The sequence below is a fragment of the Protomyctophum bolini genome (genome assembly GCF_963924005.1).
Source record: "Protomyctophum bolini genome assembly, chromosome: 2".
Taxonomy (NCBI): Eukaryota; Metazoa; Chordata; class Actinopteri; order Myctophiformes; family Myctophidae; genus Protomyctophum; species Protomyctophum bolini.
In genome coordinates this window covers 46,024,182-46,043,863 of record NC_137863.1, presented here as the reverse complement: position 1 = coordinate 46,043,863, position 19,682 = coordinate 46,024,182, and the positions used below count along the sequence as shown (strand labels likewise).

Genomic DNA, 19,682 nt, shown 5'->3' with positions numbered 1-19,682 from the left:
ATTATTGTTATTGCTACAGATTCACTTGTATGTGTGGGGAGAGCATCTTTGTTTTATGCTGATGATGGCGTGCTATACTGATGAAACGGCGTGGGAGCGGGGGCAATCGCTGCTGGGTTTTTGTAGTTTGGCCAGAGGAGAGAAGATACATGTGTGTAAAATCACACACGATTTGCCCCCCGGCCTCCTTAACTTCTTCATTGATTCACTGCATCTTCTCTGCATCCATCCATCCGCTCGTCCGTCCGTCCGTCTGGCCCGGCCATCGATCCGTCCTATTTCTCCCTCACTTTGGAAGCAAGTTTGTACAAAAGAGATATTTTTTTGTGTGTTTTCCATCGTTTCACAGTCTATATTCTCAGGAATCAAACACCCATCCACATCCATTGTTTTGAAAGCGGTCCAAAGTCAAACAGTGTTTTTTTTTTCTTTTTTTTTCTTGTTCGTCACTCCAAGCGTGTGGTTAATTATAATGAACACTCGCACACGCCCGCCCGCCCGTCCGCCCACCACACAAACAAACACACACACACACACACTCTCAAGCTTCACAACATAGTGAATGTTACTGTTAGGCTGTCCTGGTGGCTGTAGGTCTGTCCCGAGTCCTGTTCCCTTAGTCCATGTTAACCCATTCTGACCTGAGATCAGATTCATACGAGGTTTCCACTAGACACACACACTGGTCTGATTAACCCATTCTGACCTGAGATCAGATTTGAAAAAAATGTCAGTCGTTCTTCGATTTTTCAAAAATAGCGGACCTACAAGCTCGTAGCGCGCCACTCGGTGGCACGCTACGAGCTTGTAGATCTGCTATTTTTCAATAGCTAAAGCATGACGTAATGCTAACACCAAAAGGGGTTCCCGCCCAGAATGGATTAAACATCCGCAGTGTCACTCGGGTGTACAGACGTTTTGGTGGCTGTTCACGTCAATCATACAGTGTTTTTAGTTTTAAGGACAACTTCAACTGTTTTCAACCTATATCTTCATATAATTGGTCCTCACTAATGTTTTGTAAAAAAGGAAAAGAAAAAATCATAGGAGGGTGGCCTGTGGACACTTCAGAAACCCACCTACCAGTGACATCATCATAAGGCAGGATACATTTTTAAGGGGCTATAGCCCCTTCTATAAACATCTTTTGTCCCCACACGTCTCAACAATGACTATACGGTAAGAGAATTCCGGTCAAATGTCCGCAAAGTTTTGTCCCCGTCCATCTCAAGACGGTGAACTGAGAAATTACGTCAGATGTCCGCTTTGTATGACGTAAATTAAACATCAAAACATTAAACGCCGTTGACATCGAATGTAAAATGTACGTCATTATGTAAACGAGCAAATCACCTAACCAATCACAGGCAACATGCATTCTGATTGGCCAGAGTTAACCAATCACAGGCAACAGGCATTCTGATTGGCCAGTATGGGATGATGCATGATGATGTATGATGATAAGAGACAAGACAAGAGCAGCCCCTCATTTCACACGAGTGTGATTTTTTATTAGTGTGAGAACAATGGTTTCCATTAGATTAGGCTATACTATAGTGTGAGAACAATGGTTTCCATTAGATTAGGCTATACTATAGCATGCTAATGTTCCATTAGATTAGGCTATACTATAGCATGCTAATGTTCCATTAGATTAGGCTATACTATAGCATGCTAATGTTCCATTAGATTAGGCTATACTATAGCATGCTAATGTTCCATTAGATTAGGCTATACTATAGCATGCTAATGTTCATGGTTTCCATTAGATTAGGCTATACTATAGCATGCTAATGTTCCATTAGATTAGGCTATACTATAGCATGCTAATGTTCCATTAGATTAGGCTATACTATAGCATGCTAATGTTCATGGTTTCCATTAGATTAGGCTATACTATAGCATGCTAATGTTCATGGTTTCCATTAGATTAGGCTATACTATAGCATGCTAATGTTCATGGTTTCCATTAGATTAGGCTATACTATAGCATGCTAATGTTCATGGTTTCCATTAGATTAGGCTATACTATAGCATGCTAATGTTCCATTAGATTAGGCTATACTATAGCATGCTAATGTTCCAGAACAATGGTTTCCATTAGATTAGGCTATACTATAGCATGCTAATGTTCCAATGGTTTCCATTAGATTAGGCTATACTATAGCATGCTAATGTTCCATTAGATTAGGCTATACTATAGCATGCTAATGTTCCATTAGATTAGGCTATACTATAGCATGCTAATGTTCCAGGAATAGAAAGCCTGCAGTTTCTGTAATTAGCTTGTGATTCCCCAGCGATGATGTCACTGGTAGTAGGCACGTTTCTGAACTTTCCACAGCCCTCTGAGACACAGAGCGAGTAGACAGGTTTCTGAACTGTCCACAGGCCTCCTCTGAGACAAAGAGTGAGTACTAGACAGAAATGGTACCATATTTAATATAAATGAGAAAAAGAGCGAGGTTGCACATCAGCAATGGTTTTCACTGTGTGCTATAAGCACTGAGTGCTAAACGCAAAATCAAAAACTAGGAATTGAAAAAGTACTTTAGTTTATTGGGTACCATATTATAATCAGCATTAGCGAGGACCAATTCTATGAACATAGGTTGAACATGGGTGAAATTGTGCTTTAATGAACACTGGGGATTTGTTATCGTGATACTCGCGTTTTCAACGAAGAGGCGAGAGGGAGAGGCGAAGGGGGGGCGGTCAGCTGAGCTGCAGTGACCAGGAGCTGCCAGCAGGTGACGGAGAGAAGAGATGTGTAACAGTCCAGACATAAACGCTACAGCTAGCAGAGGGGTTTAGTTAGTCCAAGGTGAAATACCTGAAGCATAAATGCTACAGCTAGCAGGCGGGGTTTAGTTAGTAGTCCAAGGTTGAAATACCTGAAGCATAAATGCTACAGCTAGCAGGCGGGGTTTAGTTAGTAGTCCAAGGTTGAAATACCTGAAGCATAAAATGCTACAGCTAGCAGGCGGGTTTTAGTTAGTCCAAGGTGAAATACCTGAAGAGCTATTATAGGAATCAAACATTTCGAGGGGGGTCAGTTTCTTTCTCTTTTTGGCGGCGGCGGTGGTGGTGGGGAGGGGGAGGGCGGGGTTTAACATCTCGACGGGGAGGAGGAGGGGGAGGTCCTACGTCGGACAGGACTTGTCGTTGGCCTGTTGGGGCGGAGGGGTGGGCGGCGGCGGAGGCGGAGGGGGAGGCGGCACCCCACCCCCTCCCACCGTAGCAGGCGCGGTGGTGGAGGTGGGCGAGCCCATGGCGGGGCTGCCGCTCCCGTCCCTGCCGCCGCTCCCCTTGGGGAAGACCACCGGCTTGGGCCTGGTGGCCGGCGGGCGTCCGCCGCCGCAGTCCCCCCCCGCCGGCGGCGGCCCCCCCCGGAACGACGGCAGCGGGCTCCGTTGCTGCTGGTCCACCGAGCCGGTGAAGAGGAGGGAGGGGCTGATGGAGGGGGAGGAGCAAGGCAGTGGGCTCCGCTGGCCCTTGTTGGACGAGGAGGAGGGCCGGAAGGAGGAGCTAGGCACGTCGCTGGCCGACGAGGCGCTGCGCTGCAGCGGGTGGGCGTGGCTGCAACATATAAAAATAGATCAAATGAAATTCAACTTTTTGCAGGTGGGGAAGAAAAGTGCTCTAATGTCTCATGTCTTAAAGGTAGAGTCAGTGATTTCACTTAATTCAAATATCACTTATTTTTTTGTTTTGTTGTGATAATCCTCTCTACTATAGAGTGTGCTGACCATATAAGGAGTTCCTCCCTGTCCGCAGTTAACCCCTGGGGGTCAAAAAACCTTAGGTTTCGTTTTTGTTCTCTATCCTGATTGGATGAAAGCTTGTGTCCCAAGGCAAAAACGAAACCTAAGGGTTTTTGACTGAAATCACTGACACCCCCTTTAATAGCCTGGAAAATGCTCAGTGGGAAGTCTGGAATTAAACGTGTATTACTTGAGTATAGAAGTACAAAAGTGTATAGGCATCAAAATGTACTAAAACTACCAAGTAGAAAATACTCATTATGCAGAATGTTGCAGAAGTTTTAAAATGTGTAAAAAAAACATCTTTTGAAAATAGAAGATCTACAATCTCACAATGTGTTGCATTGTTAGCTTGTAGATCTGATGGATTTTCAAAAGGCCGAAATGTATAGGCCTAGGGCTGAAGTGGATGTTTTGTCATTAGGATACGGTACAAATCTACAAGGAAACTAGTAAGTAAAAGTTTTCAAATAGATGTAGTGGAGTAAAAAGTACAATACATTACAAATAACAACAATAATTCTGTGAATATCACCAGTGTTACAATGACATGAAACAGTGACTAAATAATAATAAGCATACAACAGTAAACACAATGGGCATGATTCACTTAAGCTGCTTACACCGATATTTTGGATGTAAAGGAATTTTCCAAACTTCCCATGTTACTATAGGATGCAGACTTAAGGCTCATATGTACATACAGTACTTACGTGATAAGTATGTACAGTATGAGCCTTTAGGGACCAAAGCTTGCTGCCTCATGCTAGACTACGAACGTTGGATGTTTGTTTTTCAACCCTTTTCACATCAAGGTCCATTACATGTATTCGGCATTTGAGCCACCATTTGATGACATTCAGGACTGTATTTTGCGTGTCTTAAGTTCCAGGTCTTATTCCCTAACTTGAGTAAACTAATGACCTGGAGGTGTGATCAATGCTCTTTGGCCACTCAGAATAGCCAAATGGCATTGATCACGCCTCCAGGTCTTTAGTTTACTCAAGTTAGGGAATAAGACCTGGTACTTAAGACACGCAAAATACAGCCCTTAGCGGCTTAGCCTCTCAGACCCGGAACTAAAGCACATTTTGTTGTCGTTGTCCACAATTCCATGTTCCGTGTTGATGTTGGTACCATTAGGAGAGACAACAGGCAAAACGTTGATCAAAATAACAATTCCTCTACATTCCCTAATAACATCTTGTACATTTTCAGTTTCACTGTACAAGCCGTTTGTATACTTAAGACATGCATGGCTTAATCTAATTGAGACAAGCATAATAATGCTACTGGCAGGATCAAACCAGGTATAGGCCTCCTGTTTCCGTCCATTTGGTTTCATTTGACTCTGTCATGTCCTGTCCTATAGGACGTACCACGCCTGGACCGCCGTCCCTACCTTTGCCCCTCTTGTTGCCTCCCTTCCACCTGGCTGATTGTGAGACTGTGTTCACCTGCGCTTCTAAGCTGAAGAGACTTTTGTTAATGAGCATGGAGGTATATTAGGGACTCTGTGTTATTGGTTAGGTTGCTCTATTATAACACTGTGTTTCCCAAGAGTGGGACGTTATGTTATATATATATGCCCTGGGAGGGTTTTCTAAGTTATAATAAAAGTGCTTGAGTGCAAGTCGATTATTCTGCATACGGGTTCAAATACCGAGGTGTTCCTGACAGACTCCCCATCATTTAGCTGAGGACCACCTGGGAACCCCTTCAAGGACCACTCGGTCGAAAAACCACCGGTGTGTGTGTGAACAGCTTATTTAAATCGGACCCAAAATATTAACGGTTCAACTCCAACATACCCGGGGACACTCCACTCGCCCCCGTCCCCCCCGCCGCCGCCCCCCCGCAGCAGGCGCGAGTGGAGCGGGCTGGACGGCTCAGAGGCCCCGCCTCCTCCGGACACGCCTCCTCCTCCTCCCTTCAGCGTGTCCACGAGGGTGTCCAGGACCACGTCGGGCGCCGCGTTGTGGCCGGAGCTCTGGTGGTGATGACGCTCCAGGTGGTCCCGGAGGGCAGAGGTCACCGTCGCCTCCATGTCCTGCACGGGCGCGCGCGCACACACGCACACACACACACACACACACACACACACAAACACACACACTTTGTGTTTCGGTGTAGAATGTATATCTGTCGGGGCGTATCATGTTATTTTCTTTTACTCGTCTTCACCCTGGGCGGTATTATACGGTATAATTATGTATGTTTGAAGCCGGTACCTGCTGTGAGCTGTGCTCCACATGACCTATGACCTCAGGGTCCAGCGGCCTGTGGTTGCTGAAGCTCTTGGAGCGCCCCGCTGAGGTGGCCTTGCGCAACTGCGGGCTCTCCACCTGCAGGGGAATACACATGAACGGCCACTTGGTGAATGAAAACGTATGCATGCATCTATACAGAGTATGCACGTTAGACAAAATCTGTATCTTTTTATCTTTTCAAATACAGTAACTTTCTAACAGACGGAACTACGGAAGGCAATTGACCTTTTTTACCAATTAAATAATAGTAAAGAAACTGTTAACTGGTTAACCCATTTTAGGCCTGACCTCAAAATGTTTTTAAATTCTTCTAAATCCTCCAGTTTTCTGAAATAAATATTTTTACACGATTTTTAAAAAAATAGCTAAATTATAACATAATGTTTTAAACACCAAAAGGCGCCCCCGCCCCAAAATGGGTTAATGTGTGCACCGTCACATTAAAAGCGTAATCATTTCGTTCCCCGGGGCAGCACTGGTTGGCAGGTATCAATACACTTTTAGACCGACATGTTTGTGCCAGCGTGGACGATTACATTTAAGTCTCGATAGTTTAAACACGACATCATGGGCCGCTATGGTCAATAACAGGCTTGATACTGTAAGCCCAAAGCTTATTATTGATAACTTACACAATAAGCTTGTTATCAGATTTTTCCGGGTATATCAGTTATCGAGCTCCATCCCTGTTTGACACGTGGTGAGCTTATCCATCGTCTATTTCCGGGGGATAAAAATGGCTAAAGAATAGCTTGTTAATTCTTATTGATAATGAGCACCTTAACGATCAGGCTTATCTATAGCCGGGTTCTTACCGAGCATTTTCGAGACAACAATGAATTCTGAACAGAACTAGTATATATATATTACTAGGGCCTTCAGATGCAGTATTTTTCTAACAGACAGAAAGCAATTGACCTTTTTTTACTTTTGGGAAATAATATTGTAATGTCACTTTAAAGCGTAATTTTGTTTACCCGCCTCGTCTTGATTGTTTATTGTTGTCGATGCTCGATAATAGGCTTGATAAGCCCAAAGCTTATTGATACCCGGTACTCACTAAGACCAGGTTTGTTCGGGTATCGGGTTTGGAGCTCCATCCCTATATATGTGACCGCCGGGACAGTGGTTTAATATACAAAGGGGGCCATGGTCATTTTTCAGTTCTTTACATATCATGAAACTGCACACTGTAACCTTTCATATGATGTATTGCTCATTGAAATTGGGGGGGAAAATGAAGAAGATATGACCATTTTACTTGTTGAACTGGAAACCCCAAAGTACAGAATTTGCCCCTCTAAGATTTCAGCAAGTGACCTGTGACTTTAGGGGGCGCTGTTTTCCCTTCATTCCCCCCATTCCTCCATTCACATGAGTGCAGTAACGGTATCAGGTGTGCGAGTATTACCTTGGTCTTCAGCGACGAGTGCCGCGTGACAGAGTTGAGGATGCTGTGGGCGCTGACCGGCCTCTTCTCCCCCCCGCCGCCCCCCTCCTTCACCAGGGCCCCGCCCACCGGGAGGGAGGCCGTCCGCACGCCGGGGGCCGGACCGCCGGGACCGCCGGGACCGCTGCTCTCGCTCTCCGAGCCGCCGCGGAACGTCCGGCGGATGCTGCCCGACTCGGGGCGTTTCCGCATCCTATAGCGGGGAAAGAGACGACAGGCTCGTTTAAAACCCTTTAACGCATTCTGACCTGAGATCAGATTCATATGAGGTTTCCACTGGACACACACTGGTCTGATTAACCCATTCTGACCTGAGGTCAGATTAAAAAAATGTCAGTCGTTAATAATAATAATAAATAATATAGACGATTTATATAGCGTTTTTCTGGGTACCCAAAGTCGCTTTACAGAAAGAGTACAGACATATTTATTAGAAAACTATTTAAAAAGGTTTAAAAGGTTAAAAACTAGAAATCAAAATCAAAAGAGGGACAAACAAGAAAGGGGTGTGTCAGTGTGTATGGGGGGGGTTATGTAGGGAAAGCCAGTTTGAAAAGGTGGGTTTTGAGTGTGCTTTTGAACATTTCGAGGGTGGGGGCAGCTCTGATGTGAGTTGGGAGTGAGTTCCAGAGATAAGGGGCAGCCACTGCAAAGGCCCGGTCTCCCCATGTCCGTTTGTTAGATTTGTGGGGTTCCAGTTGGTTGGCAGTGCTTGACCTGAGGGAGCGGGAGGGGACATGGCGGTTGATGAGTTCAGAGAGGTAGAGGGGGGCCTGGTTGTTGAGGGTTTTGTAGGTGATGGTGAGTATTTTAAATTCAATTCTGGACTTGACTGGGAGCCAGTGGAGTTCACGGAGGATGGGTTCTTCGATTTTACAAAAAATAGCAGACCTACAAGCTCGTAGCGTGCCACTCGGTGGCGCGCTATGAGCTTGTAGATCTGCTATTTTTAAATAGCTAAAGCACGACATGATGCTAACACCAAAATGGGTTCCCGTTCAGAATGGGTTAACCCTCTAAGACCCAGCGTTGCTTTATAGCAACAATTATATTTTAATGAATGACTTCATTATTGTTATTTGTTTCTGTTCTTTTTCACCTAAACATCATCAGCGATATTCATTGCAATGCCATTGGTCATGATAGATTCACACAAATTAAAAATGTCTGGACTGCAATTTTGAACCTATGACTTTTGACCTTTACTAATAAAAGAAAGTAAAATAATTGTAATATAAGTTTTTTTGTGATCATTTTTGATTGATTGATTGATTGATTGAATACTTTATTGAAAATATATTTCAAAAGGATAAATTCACAAGAAAGCTGTCAGGCTTGTTTCCATTGTGGTCCTCTTGGGGAAAGGAGAAGGGGAGCAACAGACAATAACGGTACAATACAGACAAAAAAATTGAATGTCTAGAACATGTTTTATTCATTATTGTGAAAGATATCCCCCAAATGTAAATTAATTTATTATATTATGATATAATTATTATATAATGTGCATAAGATTTTCATATATTCTTTTTTTTTTTTACATATTTTTTTAACCTAATTCCTAGTAGTACAAAGTAGTAGTAAGGTTGAAATCTCTTTTTTGCAAGTAGAAATTAATCCGGGTCTTACAGGGTTAAACCCCTTTTTAACACTTACTAGACTGCCCAGCGTCAGTTGGAACCAGCAAATAGACCTTGCCCAAAACCATCGTGGTAGCCTACCATCGCCGGGCAACCCGAGGTATGAATTATTTCACAGGGAATACTGAAGGGACCGCGATGGGCAGACACTAATCTGACACTAATCTAAAAGTTAAAGTCGTTCGATTTGTCACACACGTTATACCGCAGTGAGATTTGTTCTCCGCATTTGTCCCATCTCTTGGAGCGGTGAGCCGCAGCCAATGAGCGGTGAGCCGCAGCCAATATGAGCGGTGAGCCGCAGCCAATGAGCGGTGAGCCACAGCCAATGAGCGGTGAGCCGCCGCAGCCAATGAGCGGTGAGCCGCAGCCAATGAGCGGTGAGCCGCAGCCAATGAGCGGTGAGCCGCAGCCAATGAGCGGTCAATCAGGCACAAATTTGCTGTTTTATTTGCATACGCGTCAAAAGTGGCGGGTTGGCTGGGACGGTGCATACGGACCGGGCGAAACTATTACTTGCGCGCTCTGCTTGCGCAAGTAAGGAAGTATAAGTACTTGTTGAGGTTGGCGAGGTAGATGTATAAAGTATAAATAAAGTATAAGTACTTGTTGAGGTTGGCTAGGTAGATGTCAGCTACGTGGGCTCCGGTAGGAGACGCAGCGCTGCCCCTAGTGGACACTCTCTCCTCCAGCAGGTCCCGGTCAGGCTTGGGGCTTCCTCTGTCCCCGTCCGGCCTGCAACAACACACACACACACACACACACACACACACACACACACACACACACACACACACACACACACACACACACACACACACACACACACACACACACACACACACACACACACACACACACAGTTTTTATCATAGTACAGATAAAACAACATACACATACAACTTACTTATCATTAGTCTAACATTTCTTGCACCATGACTGGTGTACTTGTTAGTGTACTACTACTAGTGTACTTACAAGTCTTGCACCACAATTGTACTGGTTAGTGCTAGTGTACTCACAGGTATTGTACCACAATGTACAATTTACAATTTAGGCATTTAGCAGACGCTCTTAATCCAGAGCGACTTACATTAAGCAAGAACAAAAGCATGGGAATACATCACATAAAAACATTCATCATGAAACATGCGTAAGCTAAGAAAGTAACAGTGGAATATCTATATAATGAAATTTATACGTATAAACTTGTACTAGTGTACTTCTTAGTGTACTCACGGGTCTAGCACCACAATGCACTAGTGTACTTCTTAGTGTACTCACGGGTCTAGCACCACTATGTACTAGTGTACTTCTTAGTGTACTAGTGTACTGACGGGTCTTGCACCACTATGTACTAGTGGACTTCTTAGTGTACTAGTGTACTAACGGGTCTTGCACCACAATGTACTCGTGTGCTTCTTGGTGTACTAGTGTACGTCTTAGTGTACTAGTGGACTTCTTAGTGTACTAGTACTCACACGTCCTGCACCACTCTGTACTAGTGCACTTCTTAGTGTACTAGTGGACTTCTTAGTGTACTAGTGGACTTCTTAGTGTACTAGTACTCACACGTCCTGCACCACTATGTACTAGTGTACTTCTTAGTGTACTAGTGTACTTCTTAGTGCACTAGTGGACTTCTTAGTGTAATAGTGTACTTATTAGTGTACTAGTACTCACACATCCTGCACCACTATGTACTAGTGTACTTCTTAGTGTACTAGTGGACTTCTTAGTGTAATAGTACTCACACGTCCTGCACCACTATGTACTGGTGTACTTCTTAGTGTACTAGTGGACTTCTTAGTGTACCAGCACTCACACGTCCTGCACCACTATGTACTAGTGTACTTCTTAGTGTACTAGTGTACTTATTAGTGTACTAGTACTTATTAGTGTACTAGTGGACTTCTTAGTGTACTAGTGCACTTCTTAGTGTACTAGTGGACTTCTTAGTGTACCAGTACTCACACGTCCTGCACCACTATGTACTGGTGCGGCACCAGGCCCACCACTCCGTTGTGCCGGCCCTCCCACCAGTCCTCCGAGGCTCGCTGGTACAGCAGGAGGGAGGCGCCCTTCTTGAAGGAGAGCTCCCGATTGGTCCGCCCGGAGTAGTCGAAGCGAGCGACGGCCTCCAGGGGGTCGGAGTCTGAAACGGCCATGTAGCCTGTGTGATTTCAGCGTCGTCGTTGGCCACAAGATGGCGTCGCAGAGAAGCGGAGAGGGGGGGGGGGTTTGGGGTGGATGGAGGGGTGGGGTGGGGAGGGGTGGGGTGGGGTGGGGAGGTTGAAGCTAGGTTAGTGCCAAACAGGTTGAAGCGGTGCCTTTTTAGTGACTAAAGCTTTGGCGTCCATATTTTGAGCAAAAAAATTATAATAAACTTTTTAGAAAGATAATAATTATTGCACAAACATCCAACCTACTACAAGCTTGCAAACGCAAACGTTTGTAGATGTGGTATTTCCCCCAAAAATATATAAAATATTATATATTTATATATTTTTTCTTTTATAAAAGATTTTGTAATTTACACATTTTATAATATAGAAATTTGTAAATTACAAAATCTTTTTTGAAATGGGGGCCAAACAAGTATATATTTGGAGCTCCTTGACAAGAACATGTTTGAGAACCAAATGACTTAAAGTCTAGAGCCCTCAGGGCTCTAGACTACAGGCCCCCTCGCCTTATTCCACGGCTATACACACACCAAATCTCTTCGCCGGGGAAAACAGCAGATCTACAATCTCACAACGTGTGGCAATGCGACACAAAAAGGAACGCTGTCTAGGCTATACAGTATAGGGTTAAAGTGGTTATATAGTTTGTCATCAGCAGCCGTTCAGTATAGTTAACAGATCAGAGGTTTGAGGTGATCGCAGGCGACACGTGAAGAAGAAGGCAGAGCGAGGCGTTCTGAAATGAAGGTTAGACAACATACAGAGAAACTGGCTTACATGCAGCTCCGTTAAAAGCGCCGGCAGATTCTGCAGGAGAAAACAAGCAAACCGAGCACCAAAAAGAAGCGGACTGGATCAGGGGGCTTCTCAAAGTTATATAGCCCCGACTCCAGGCCAGCTGGCGGCAGCAGTGAGTTCCACACCCTCCTGCTTCTCCCACCTGGTCTCTCTCGCAGTGTTGTTTTCGTCGACTAAAACTAAGACGAAAAATGTTCGTCGACTACCTTATTTTCACTGACAAAAACGAATGGAAACTAAATGAAAACTATAGCTACGATGACTAAAACTGAGACTAAATATACTGACAATTTCGTCGACAAATAAAAACTAGACTAAAATGGAAAAAGGAAGGGACTAGTGGACAAGAGATCCAGTATAAGTCATTTTACACTTGGTTGCAAGCTGAAAGTAGCTGATCTACAAGCTCAACGCGTCGCAAGCTTGTAGATCGGCTATTTTCAGCAAGTGTAAAAACACTCATTACGACGGCATCAAGACCCGCCAAAATACATTTTAGTCGACTAAATCAACTGTAGATTTAGTCGACTAAAATCTTATGACATTTAGTCGACTAAGACTAGACCAACACTATAGACATTTCCAGGTGACTAAAATGTGACTAAAACTAAATTAAGTTTCAGCTAGTCCAAAGACTATGACTAAACTAAAATAGAAATTTGCTGCCAAAAACAAACACTGCTCTCTCGGACTCTCCGATCAAATGCCGATCGGAGCGATATTATGCGGCCGCTAGAGGGGGCGGGATCAACGCGAGACTGGCGACGCATTGTAGCCGTTGCCACAGCGCAAATATAAACACAACCGGAACGGGACTATACACAACTCGAAATGATTATGGAGATATCAGATTTTTTGTCCCGCTGCCTTCGTGGGGGTTCATCGTTTCTGCTTGAGAGAGAGACCAGATGCAGGCAAGAGGAGGGAACGCGTGAACTCGATATACTGCCGCAATCTGGCCGGAGTCGAGTTATCTCTGAATAGTGGGAGCGCCGTGACAAAAGAAGTCCATCCAAGGGGATGCCTCAGAAAATACTTTGATAATATTTGGAATGTATATATCAATGTCACTTCAGTTGAACCACTTCTTAGACCCAGTCTAGACTTGAGTCAACGTGAGTTAAACTCAGGGGGGCAGTCAGACGGATATTTTGTGAAGCCACTAAGGAAATGAAAGTTCATATAATGGCCTGTTGTGGCGCTCTCATTGGGCTCAAAAAAACCCATAGCCCCATAGAAGTCCATGTATTTTGGCCCAACTTCACCTAGACTGTATTACCTTAATAAACATGGTCATGAATACTTTTTGCTTCTAGTCACTAGTTTAAAGTCTCATTTCTAATGTCATAATATTCTTTTTGGAAAATTATGGTCCCATTTATTAGAAAAATGACCATAAAGTCGCGCATGTTCTGAGGGGCGTGGCAACCGTTACAGTCTATGAACGGGATCCCCCACCCACTCGAGTCAAAATAAAAACCAACGAAGAAGAAGGGGGAAGTCCCGCCTCGTTGTCTGGGCCAGCCAATGGGCCAGCTGGCCTGAACTGGGCCAAAACGGATCTAGAAAGATGGCGACTTCCATTGCAAGGACTGACAGGCTTCATTTTACGTTCACGTTAGACCCGCGGAACGCTTTGTCCATATTTTTTACAGTCTATGGTTAAACTGTATACTCGGCGCGTTCTTTTTCAAACCTGCAGTATATACCTTCACCAAAAATAGCAGATCTACACAAGTGACGCATTGTGACGCGTTGTGGAGCTTGTAGATCGGCTATTTTTTGGAGAATGTTCCCCCCAGAATAGTGATGCTGGGTTTAAAGTGGTTATACACGCCAAGTATAAAAGTTATCTTCACTCTGTCCTGTAAATGGAAACCAATATTCTCTCCATTTTGTCTCGTGACAATTTTACAATATTTACGTAGCGATAATATGACATAAGGTGCTATAAAGGTAACAATGCATTCAGGGGTGCCGTCATGGCTCACTTCCTTCCTGGACTACAATTCCCATAATTGCTTTGGTGCACTGCTCCTCCTTGTGGATAGGGGGAGGGGCTGTCTCACTGAGACAACATGTAGTCCAGGAAGTAAGTGAGCCCAGTGTCGATGACGTCAGAGACAATGGGCTCACTGCTAAAATCTAAAATATCTAAAACCACATATTATTATACACAAAGACCCCCAGGGAAAGTGTTCTAAATCTTCTAAACGTCATTAACGTATATATTCTTTTGCAAAAAAGGTGACGTTTCCCTTTAAGACCTGGAACGCATTTGTGCCGCCTTAAACCATTATTCTCAACTTTAAAGCTGTTGAAAATGTTGAATACTTTTTGAAAAAATCATGAAAACGTGTTGCAACTCTTTGAATATAATTGTATCTCTTTCCCAACAGAACGTTTTCAACTTTGCTTCTGGGAGGTCCCTGTATAACAACATACTTTAAGATGGGGGGGTCGGGGCAGGGGCCAAACACACAATAGCTTTGTGGGGGGTCCCTTGACATGAAATACTTTAAAGGATATAGAACATGTCACGTACCATCATCACTGATCTGGATGACGGAGACCGCGTCAGGAGCAGGCACATCCACCAGGGGGGGCTCACAGTGGGGACTGTCACTGCATGGGGGGGGAGAGAGAGAGAGAGAGAGAGAGAGAGAGAGAGAGAAGAATTAGAACAGTAATTCAAAGTAATCAAAAAATCTGAATGTGAACTGAGTGGTGCAACTACTGTAATGCCGATGGTAACTTGTCACCTGACTCACTTGTATTAATTATTTATACAACTTTCTGGAAAAGTTATGAATTATAAATAATGTTATACTCATACCTTGAACTGCCATCCTGTTTTAATGTTCTATGTGTATACTATGTGCCTTTTTTACTGTGTTTTTGTGTTTCATGTTACCTAAACCAAATCTCCCCACGGGGCCAAACAAATAAATGAACCTGAACTCCTCCCCCCCCCTCTATCTCTCTCTCTCTCTCTCTCTCTCTCTCATTAGCAGGCAACAGTACAGCACTCTCTCTCTCTCTCTCTCTCTCTCTCTCTGTTTCTGGCACAACAGCGCCCCTACTGGTACTAATAGTCATACTGGTGCTCGTGAACCGACACAGAGGTATGTATGAATGAACCAACACACAGGTGAACACACACGGGACATTGCTGTTCCTTGGGAGCGACCAAAAGCCGCTCAAACTTTAGCCAAAATTGGTCAAATAATATAAGAAAGAGGCAACAGTTATATAGCTCTGAGTACATCAGCAAGAGCTGATCTACTGTACAAGCTCGTCACGTTCACAATATGTATCCGTGTGTAAGTAAACCCGGTCAGAGTTGCTCGTCAGAGTGGATGACAAGCGTATACTGAGCATCTGTGTGGGGGATGCTGGGGTGTGTGTGTGCGTGTGTGACGGGCGTGTGCGAGACAACATGTGTGCCCATGTGAGTCACTCGCTGACATCATATTTCTCCATCGAAGGTGACAGCCCCACGATAAGCCCCCGGCACGGCACGGTGTTGACATCATAACCTCATAACACAAGCAAAAAGTTTGCAATCCTTACAATTTACGTTCTATGTTGATAACACTCTCTCTCTCTGTGTGTGTGTGTGTGTGTGTGTGTGCGTGCGTGCGTGCGTGCGTGCGTGCGTGCGTGCGCGCGTGCGCGCGTGCGCGCGTGCGTGCGAGCCTGCTTTGAGGAGTGACGAGAGCCAGAGTGGTGTTTTGCAGCATCAAAGCTCTCAGGCAGTGACAGTGTGATGGTAATCCATCCCGTCACACACAGTCTAGACTATAGCTAGTCAGTAGGCTACAGCAGAGCGAGAGAGAGAGTATACACTAGTTAGTATAGAACCACCTCCGGAAAACAACTTAAACCCCATTCAAAGCAATCCCAAATAGCTCTACGAGCTCACATTAAAAATGGTAAATGGTGCATTTATATAGCGCCTTTATCCAATGCGCTTTACATAGATTGTGCATTACATTCACACACACATTCATACACCGATTGCGGCGGAAGCCATGCAAGGTATACCAACCAGCACATCGGGAGCAATTTGGGGTTCAGTGTCTTTGCCCAAGGACACTTCGACATGTAGACAAGGAGGAGGAGGAGCCGGGATTCGAACGGCCGACCCATGGACGTCATTGGACGACCTGCTCTATACCTCCTGAGCCACAGTCGCCAAAAAACGATCCAAATATAGCTGATCTACATGCTCACATGTTTTGACGCATTGTGAACATGTAACAGACGTTATCAAATGTAAATCGACTAGAATTTCGTCGACTCTATACTTTGCGTTGCGGCGGCAATGTGGAGAAGGAAATTGCGGCATTCGACGGCCTCCGCTTCATGTTTCAGCTGTGTTTTCAAACCCATTATTGTGCACTTCACATGTAGTAGGTTAAATAGTTTGTGTACCATAGTGAGGCTCGTAATAGGAATGTGTGTGTGTGTGTGTGTGTGTGTGTGTGTGTGTGTGTGGAGCCAATAGAAAGACTGGAAGCAGGGTTGCCAGGTGCGCGTATTGCAAGCGAGTTTCGGTGTTTTTGTTTGTAAGGGTTTCACTGCGCAAAGAGCGTGGATGTTTACACTTCCGTAACACAGAGGCTGTTAACTTGACCTGAGATCAGATTCATACGAGGTTTCCACTAGGACACACACTGGTCTGATGAACCCATTCTGACCCGAGATCAGATTCTGAAAAATGTCACAGTCGTTCTTCGATTTTTTTCAAAAATAGCAGACCTACAAGCTCGTAGCGCGCCACTCGGTGGCGCGCTACGAGCTTGTAGATCTGCTATTTTTCAATGGCTAAAGCACGACACGATGCCAACACCAAAATGGGTTCCCGTTCAGAATGGGTTAACGCCACTTCTTGGTCGTATAATATATCATAAAATGACACAGCCGACAGAATTATGACGACGTGACGCCAGGACGTCAGTGCTCGAGTAAGTCGATAGAAAGTTGGTCGATGCATGCATGCATGGAAACAGGCACATGCACACGTAAGCGTGCGTGTGCGTGCGCATGTGTGTGTGTGTGTGTGTGTGCGTGTGCCTTCCTAGCCCATTTTGGGTGGGAACCCCTTTTGGTGTTGTAGCATTATGTTATGCTTTAGCTATTGAAAAATAGCATGCTACGAGCTTGTGTAGGTCTGCTATTTTTGAAAAATCGAAGAACGGCTAGACACAGAAACATAGCTTTTTTTTCCAGAAAACTGTCAGGATGTAGAAGACACTTTTAGAACCTGCCCTCAGGCTAATCTGCCTCCCCACCCCCATCCCCAGTCTGGTCCAGACATGCCGAGCGAGGCCCCCGCCGGCCGTCCCTCTGCTATATAGCAGACCCCCCCTCTAAATCAACCCCAACATCCTCTCCAGGAATCTTCCGACACTTCCTGAACCCCCCCTACAGATCAGACATGCTTCAGGCATTAAAAAGCACGACCTCCCCCCGCCGCGCGTTGCCCTTGTCCCGCGGCGGAAGGTCCCCCTGCAGGTTACACAATCACAACAAACGGTTTACACAGGCTTTGATTTGCTACGTACGGTGGCTGACATGGACATGGACATCCTCCGCGGTTGGGAATGTTATACACAACACCCGACATAAATTAGGACTTTGACACTTTGTAGTCTTAGCGTACGGTGTCATGATGATGATGTGTGTTTTGCTGTACATCCGGAGTAAACGTGGACGCTATCCACACTTTTCCTGGGCTGTGTGTGCTCCAGTTCCTGTTGATTTCATTGGATATCATTGGTCATCTGACCAGTTTCATTGGCTTTCATTGGATCAAATCGACAGGAACTGGAGCACACACAGCCCAGGAAAAGTGTGGATACAGCAGATGGAAGGGCTGTGCGAACACACAGATCTCACCCTGATCTCACCCGACACGGTGAAATAACACAGATTACACTAACACTACTAGGGGAAAAAAACCCAAATCCGTACATATTACACTGCTACTGTTTTGAACGAGGCGAGGCTTATTTCACCACCATTATCTCAGTTTGGGGGCGAATGCGCTCTCCCCACCACAACATTATTTACGATTCTGTGCCTAATATCGTGGTCGCAGCTCGTATACGGGGCTGAGTCGGCTCAATCGAACTTCGCGAACGTTCGACGTGGCAACTCGCTCGCTTTATAGGAGCCCCCTCTGTCACGGTCTAAAACTATTATAGGGCGGTTAACCCATTCTGAACGGGAACCCATTTTGGTGTTTAGCATCATGTCATGCTTTAGCTATTGAAAAATAGCAGATCTACAAGCTCATAGCGCGCCACCGAGTGGCGCGCTACGAGCTTGTAGGTCTGCTATTTTTGAAAAATCGAAGAACGACTGACATTTTTAGAATCTGATCTCAGGTCAGAATGGGTTAATCAGACCAGTGTGTGTCCAGTGGAAACCTCGTATGAATCTGATCTCAGGTCAGAATGGGTTAATGGGGAGGGTTTCAGTGTAATATGTACAGATTTGGGGTTTTTTTCTATAGTAGTGTATATGTATATGTATTGTTATTTCACCGTGTCCGGTGAGACGGGCTTGGATCACACCGTGATCACACCGAGACGAGGCGTGTCGAAAAAATGCTGAGGCGAAAACGTGTGGTGTGCGAAAGTGGTGTAATGTAAGGATGCAACTTTTGCAAAAAAAAAAAAAAAAAACTATCTTGGACAGTCAAAGAACGACTGACATTTTTAGAATCTGATCTCAGGTCAGAATGGGTTCATCAGACCAGTGTGTGTCCACAGTGGAAACCTCGTATGAATCTGATCTCAGGTCAGAATCATGGGATAATGTTTGGAAAGGTGCTATACAAATAAAATCCATTCATTCATACCCAGCACGGGTATACGTCTAGAACAGACTTGTCTTCTCCGTTATATACCGTTAGGAAGGATATCAGTCGTACAGAGAGTCGGTGGCTATATGGGGGTGACGTCAGGCCGCATCTGTTTCAGCTTTGCCGTGTGGATGTTCTACACAACGTGTCCCGTTGGAGAGACAGACACACACGTGTTCTCCGAGGACACGCATGAACTCTGTCTGGAGCCTCGTTACGGCTTTTATTGGGAGAGCACCGTGCTGGAGTTATTGGACAGGGACCATGTTGGAACTATATTAAGAGCTTTTGGGGGAACTTCTTTGGATGCTATAACGGGAAGCTCCCCCAGAGGGGGTAAAAAAAAACATCCTCGGTTATTCATTCATCATCGTTTCATGGTTATGTTATTTACTATACAATGGAGATGATGTATGGTTTATGTTTTCACTCTCCCTTTTTATTCTTTTGGGGGGGTTTTTTCTCCACATTTTTAAGCGAGAACTAGATAATGAAGTAATCAAAATTCAGCTTTTTTGGAGAGTGACTACAGTAACTTATTACTTCAAGTAATTGCGAACGCAGTGAGCACTTACTATGAGACCTAGCAGATCATGTCTGTCCGTGCGTGCGTCTGTGTGTCCCCCCCTTTGTGCCCATATATGGAGCTGAGTGATTTGTTTGTGATTGATGCAACACACTCCATATTTGGACGTATAGC

At 44.9% G+C, this 19,682-nt stretch overlaps 1 protein-coding gene across 5 annotated transcripts in view; it reads right to left on the bottom strand.

The window, feature by feature from the left end:
• Positions 1 to 2,102: 2,102 nt before the first annotated feature.
• srgap2 (SLIT-ROBO Rho GTPase activating protein 2) overlaps positions 2,103 to 19,682 on the bottom strand; it is a 113,263-nt gene continuing 95,683 nt past the window's right edge. Inside the window, exons 18-24 of one of the 5 annotated variants that reach the window (XM_080787842.1) lie at positions 14,654 to 14,733; positions 11,099 to 11,297; positions 9,731 to 9,859; positions 7,446 to 7,677; positions 5,996 to 6,109; positions 5,576 to 5,814; positions 2,103 to 3,579 (exon numbers count right to left, since the gene is read on the bottom strand). In XM_080787842.1, coding sequence (XP_080643968.1) covers positions 3,144 to 3,579; positions 5,576 to 5,814; positions 5,996 to 6,109; positions 7,446 to 7,677; positions 9,731 to 9,859; positions 11,099 to 11,297; positions 14,654 to 14,733 — 1,429 coding nt within the window. In that variant the 3' untranslated portion in view covers positions 2,103 to 3,143. The other 4 variants (XM_080787844.1, XM_080787843.1, XM_080787846.1 and 1 more) reach the window with 4 other exon arrangements.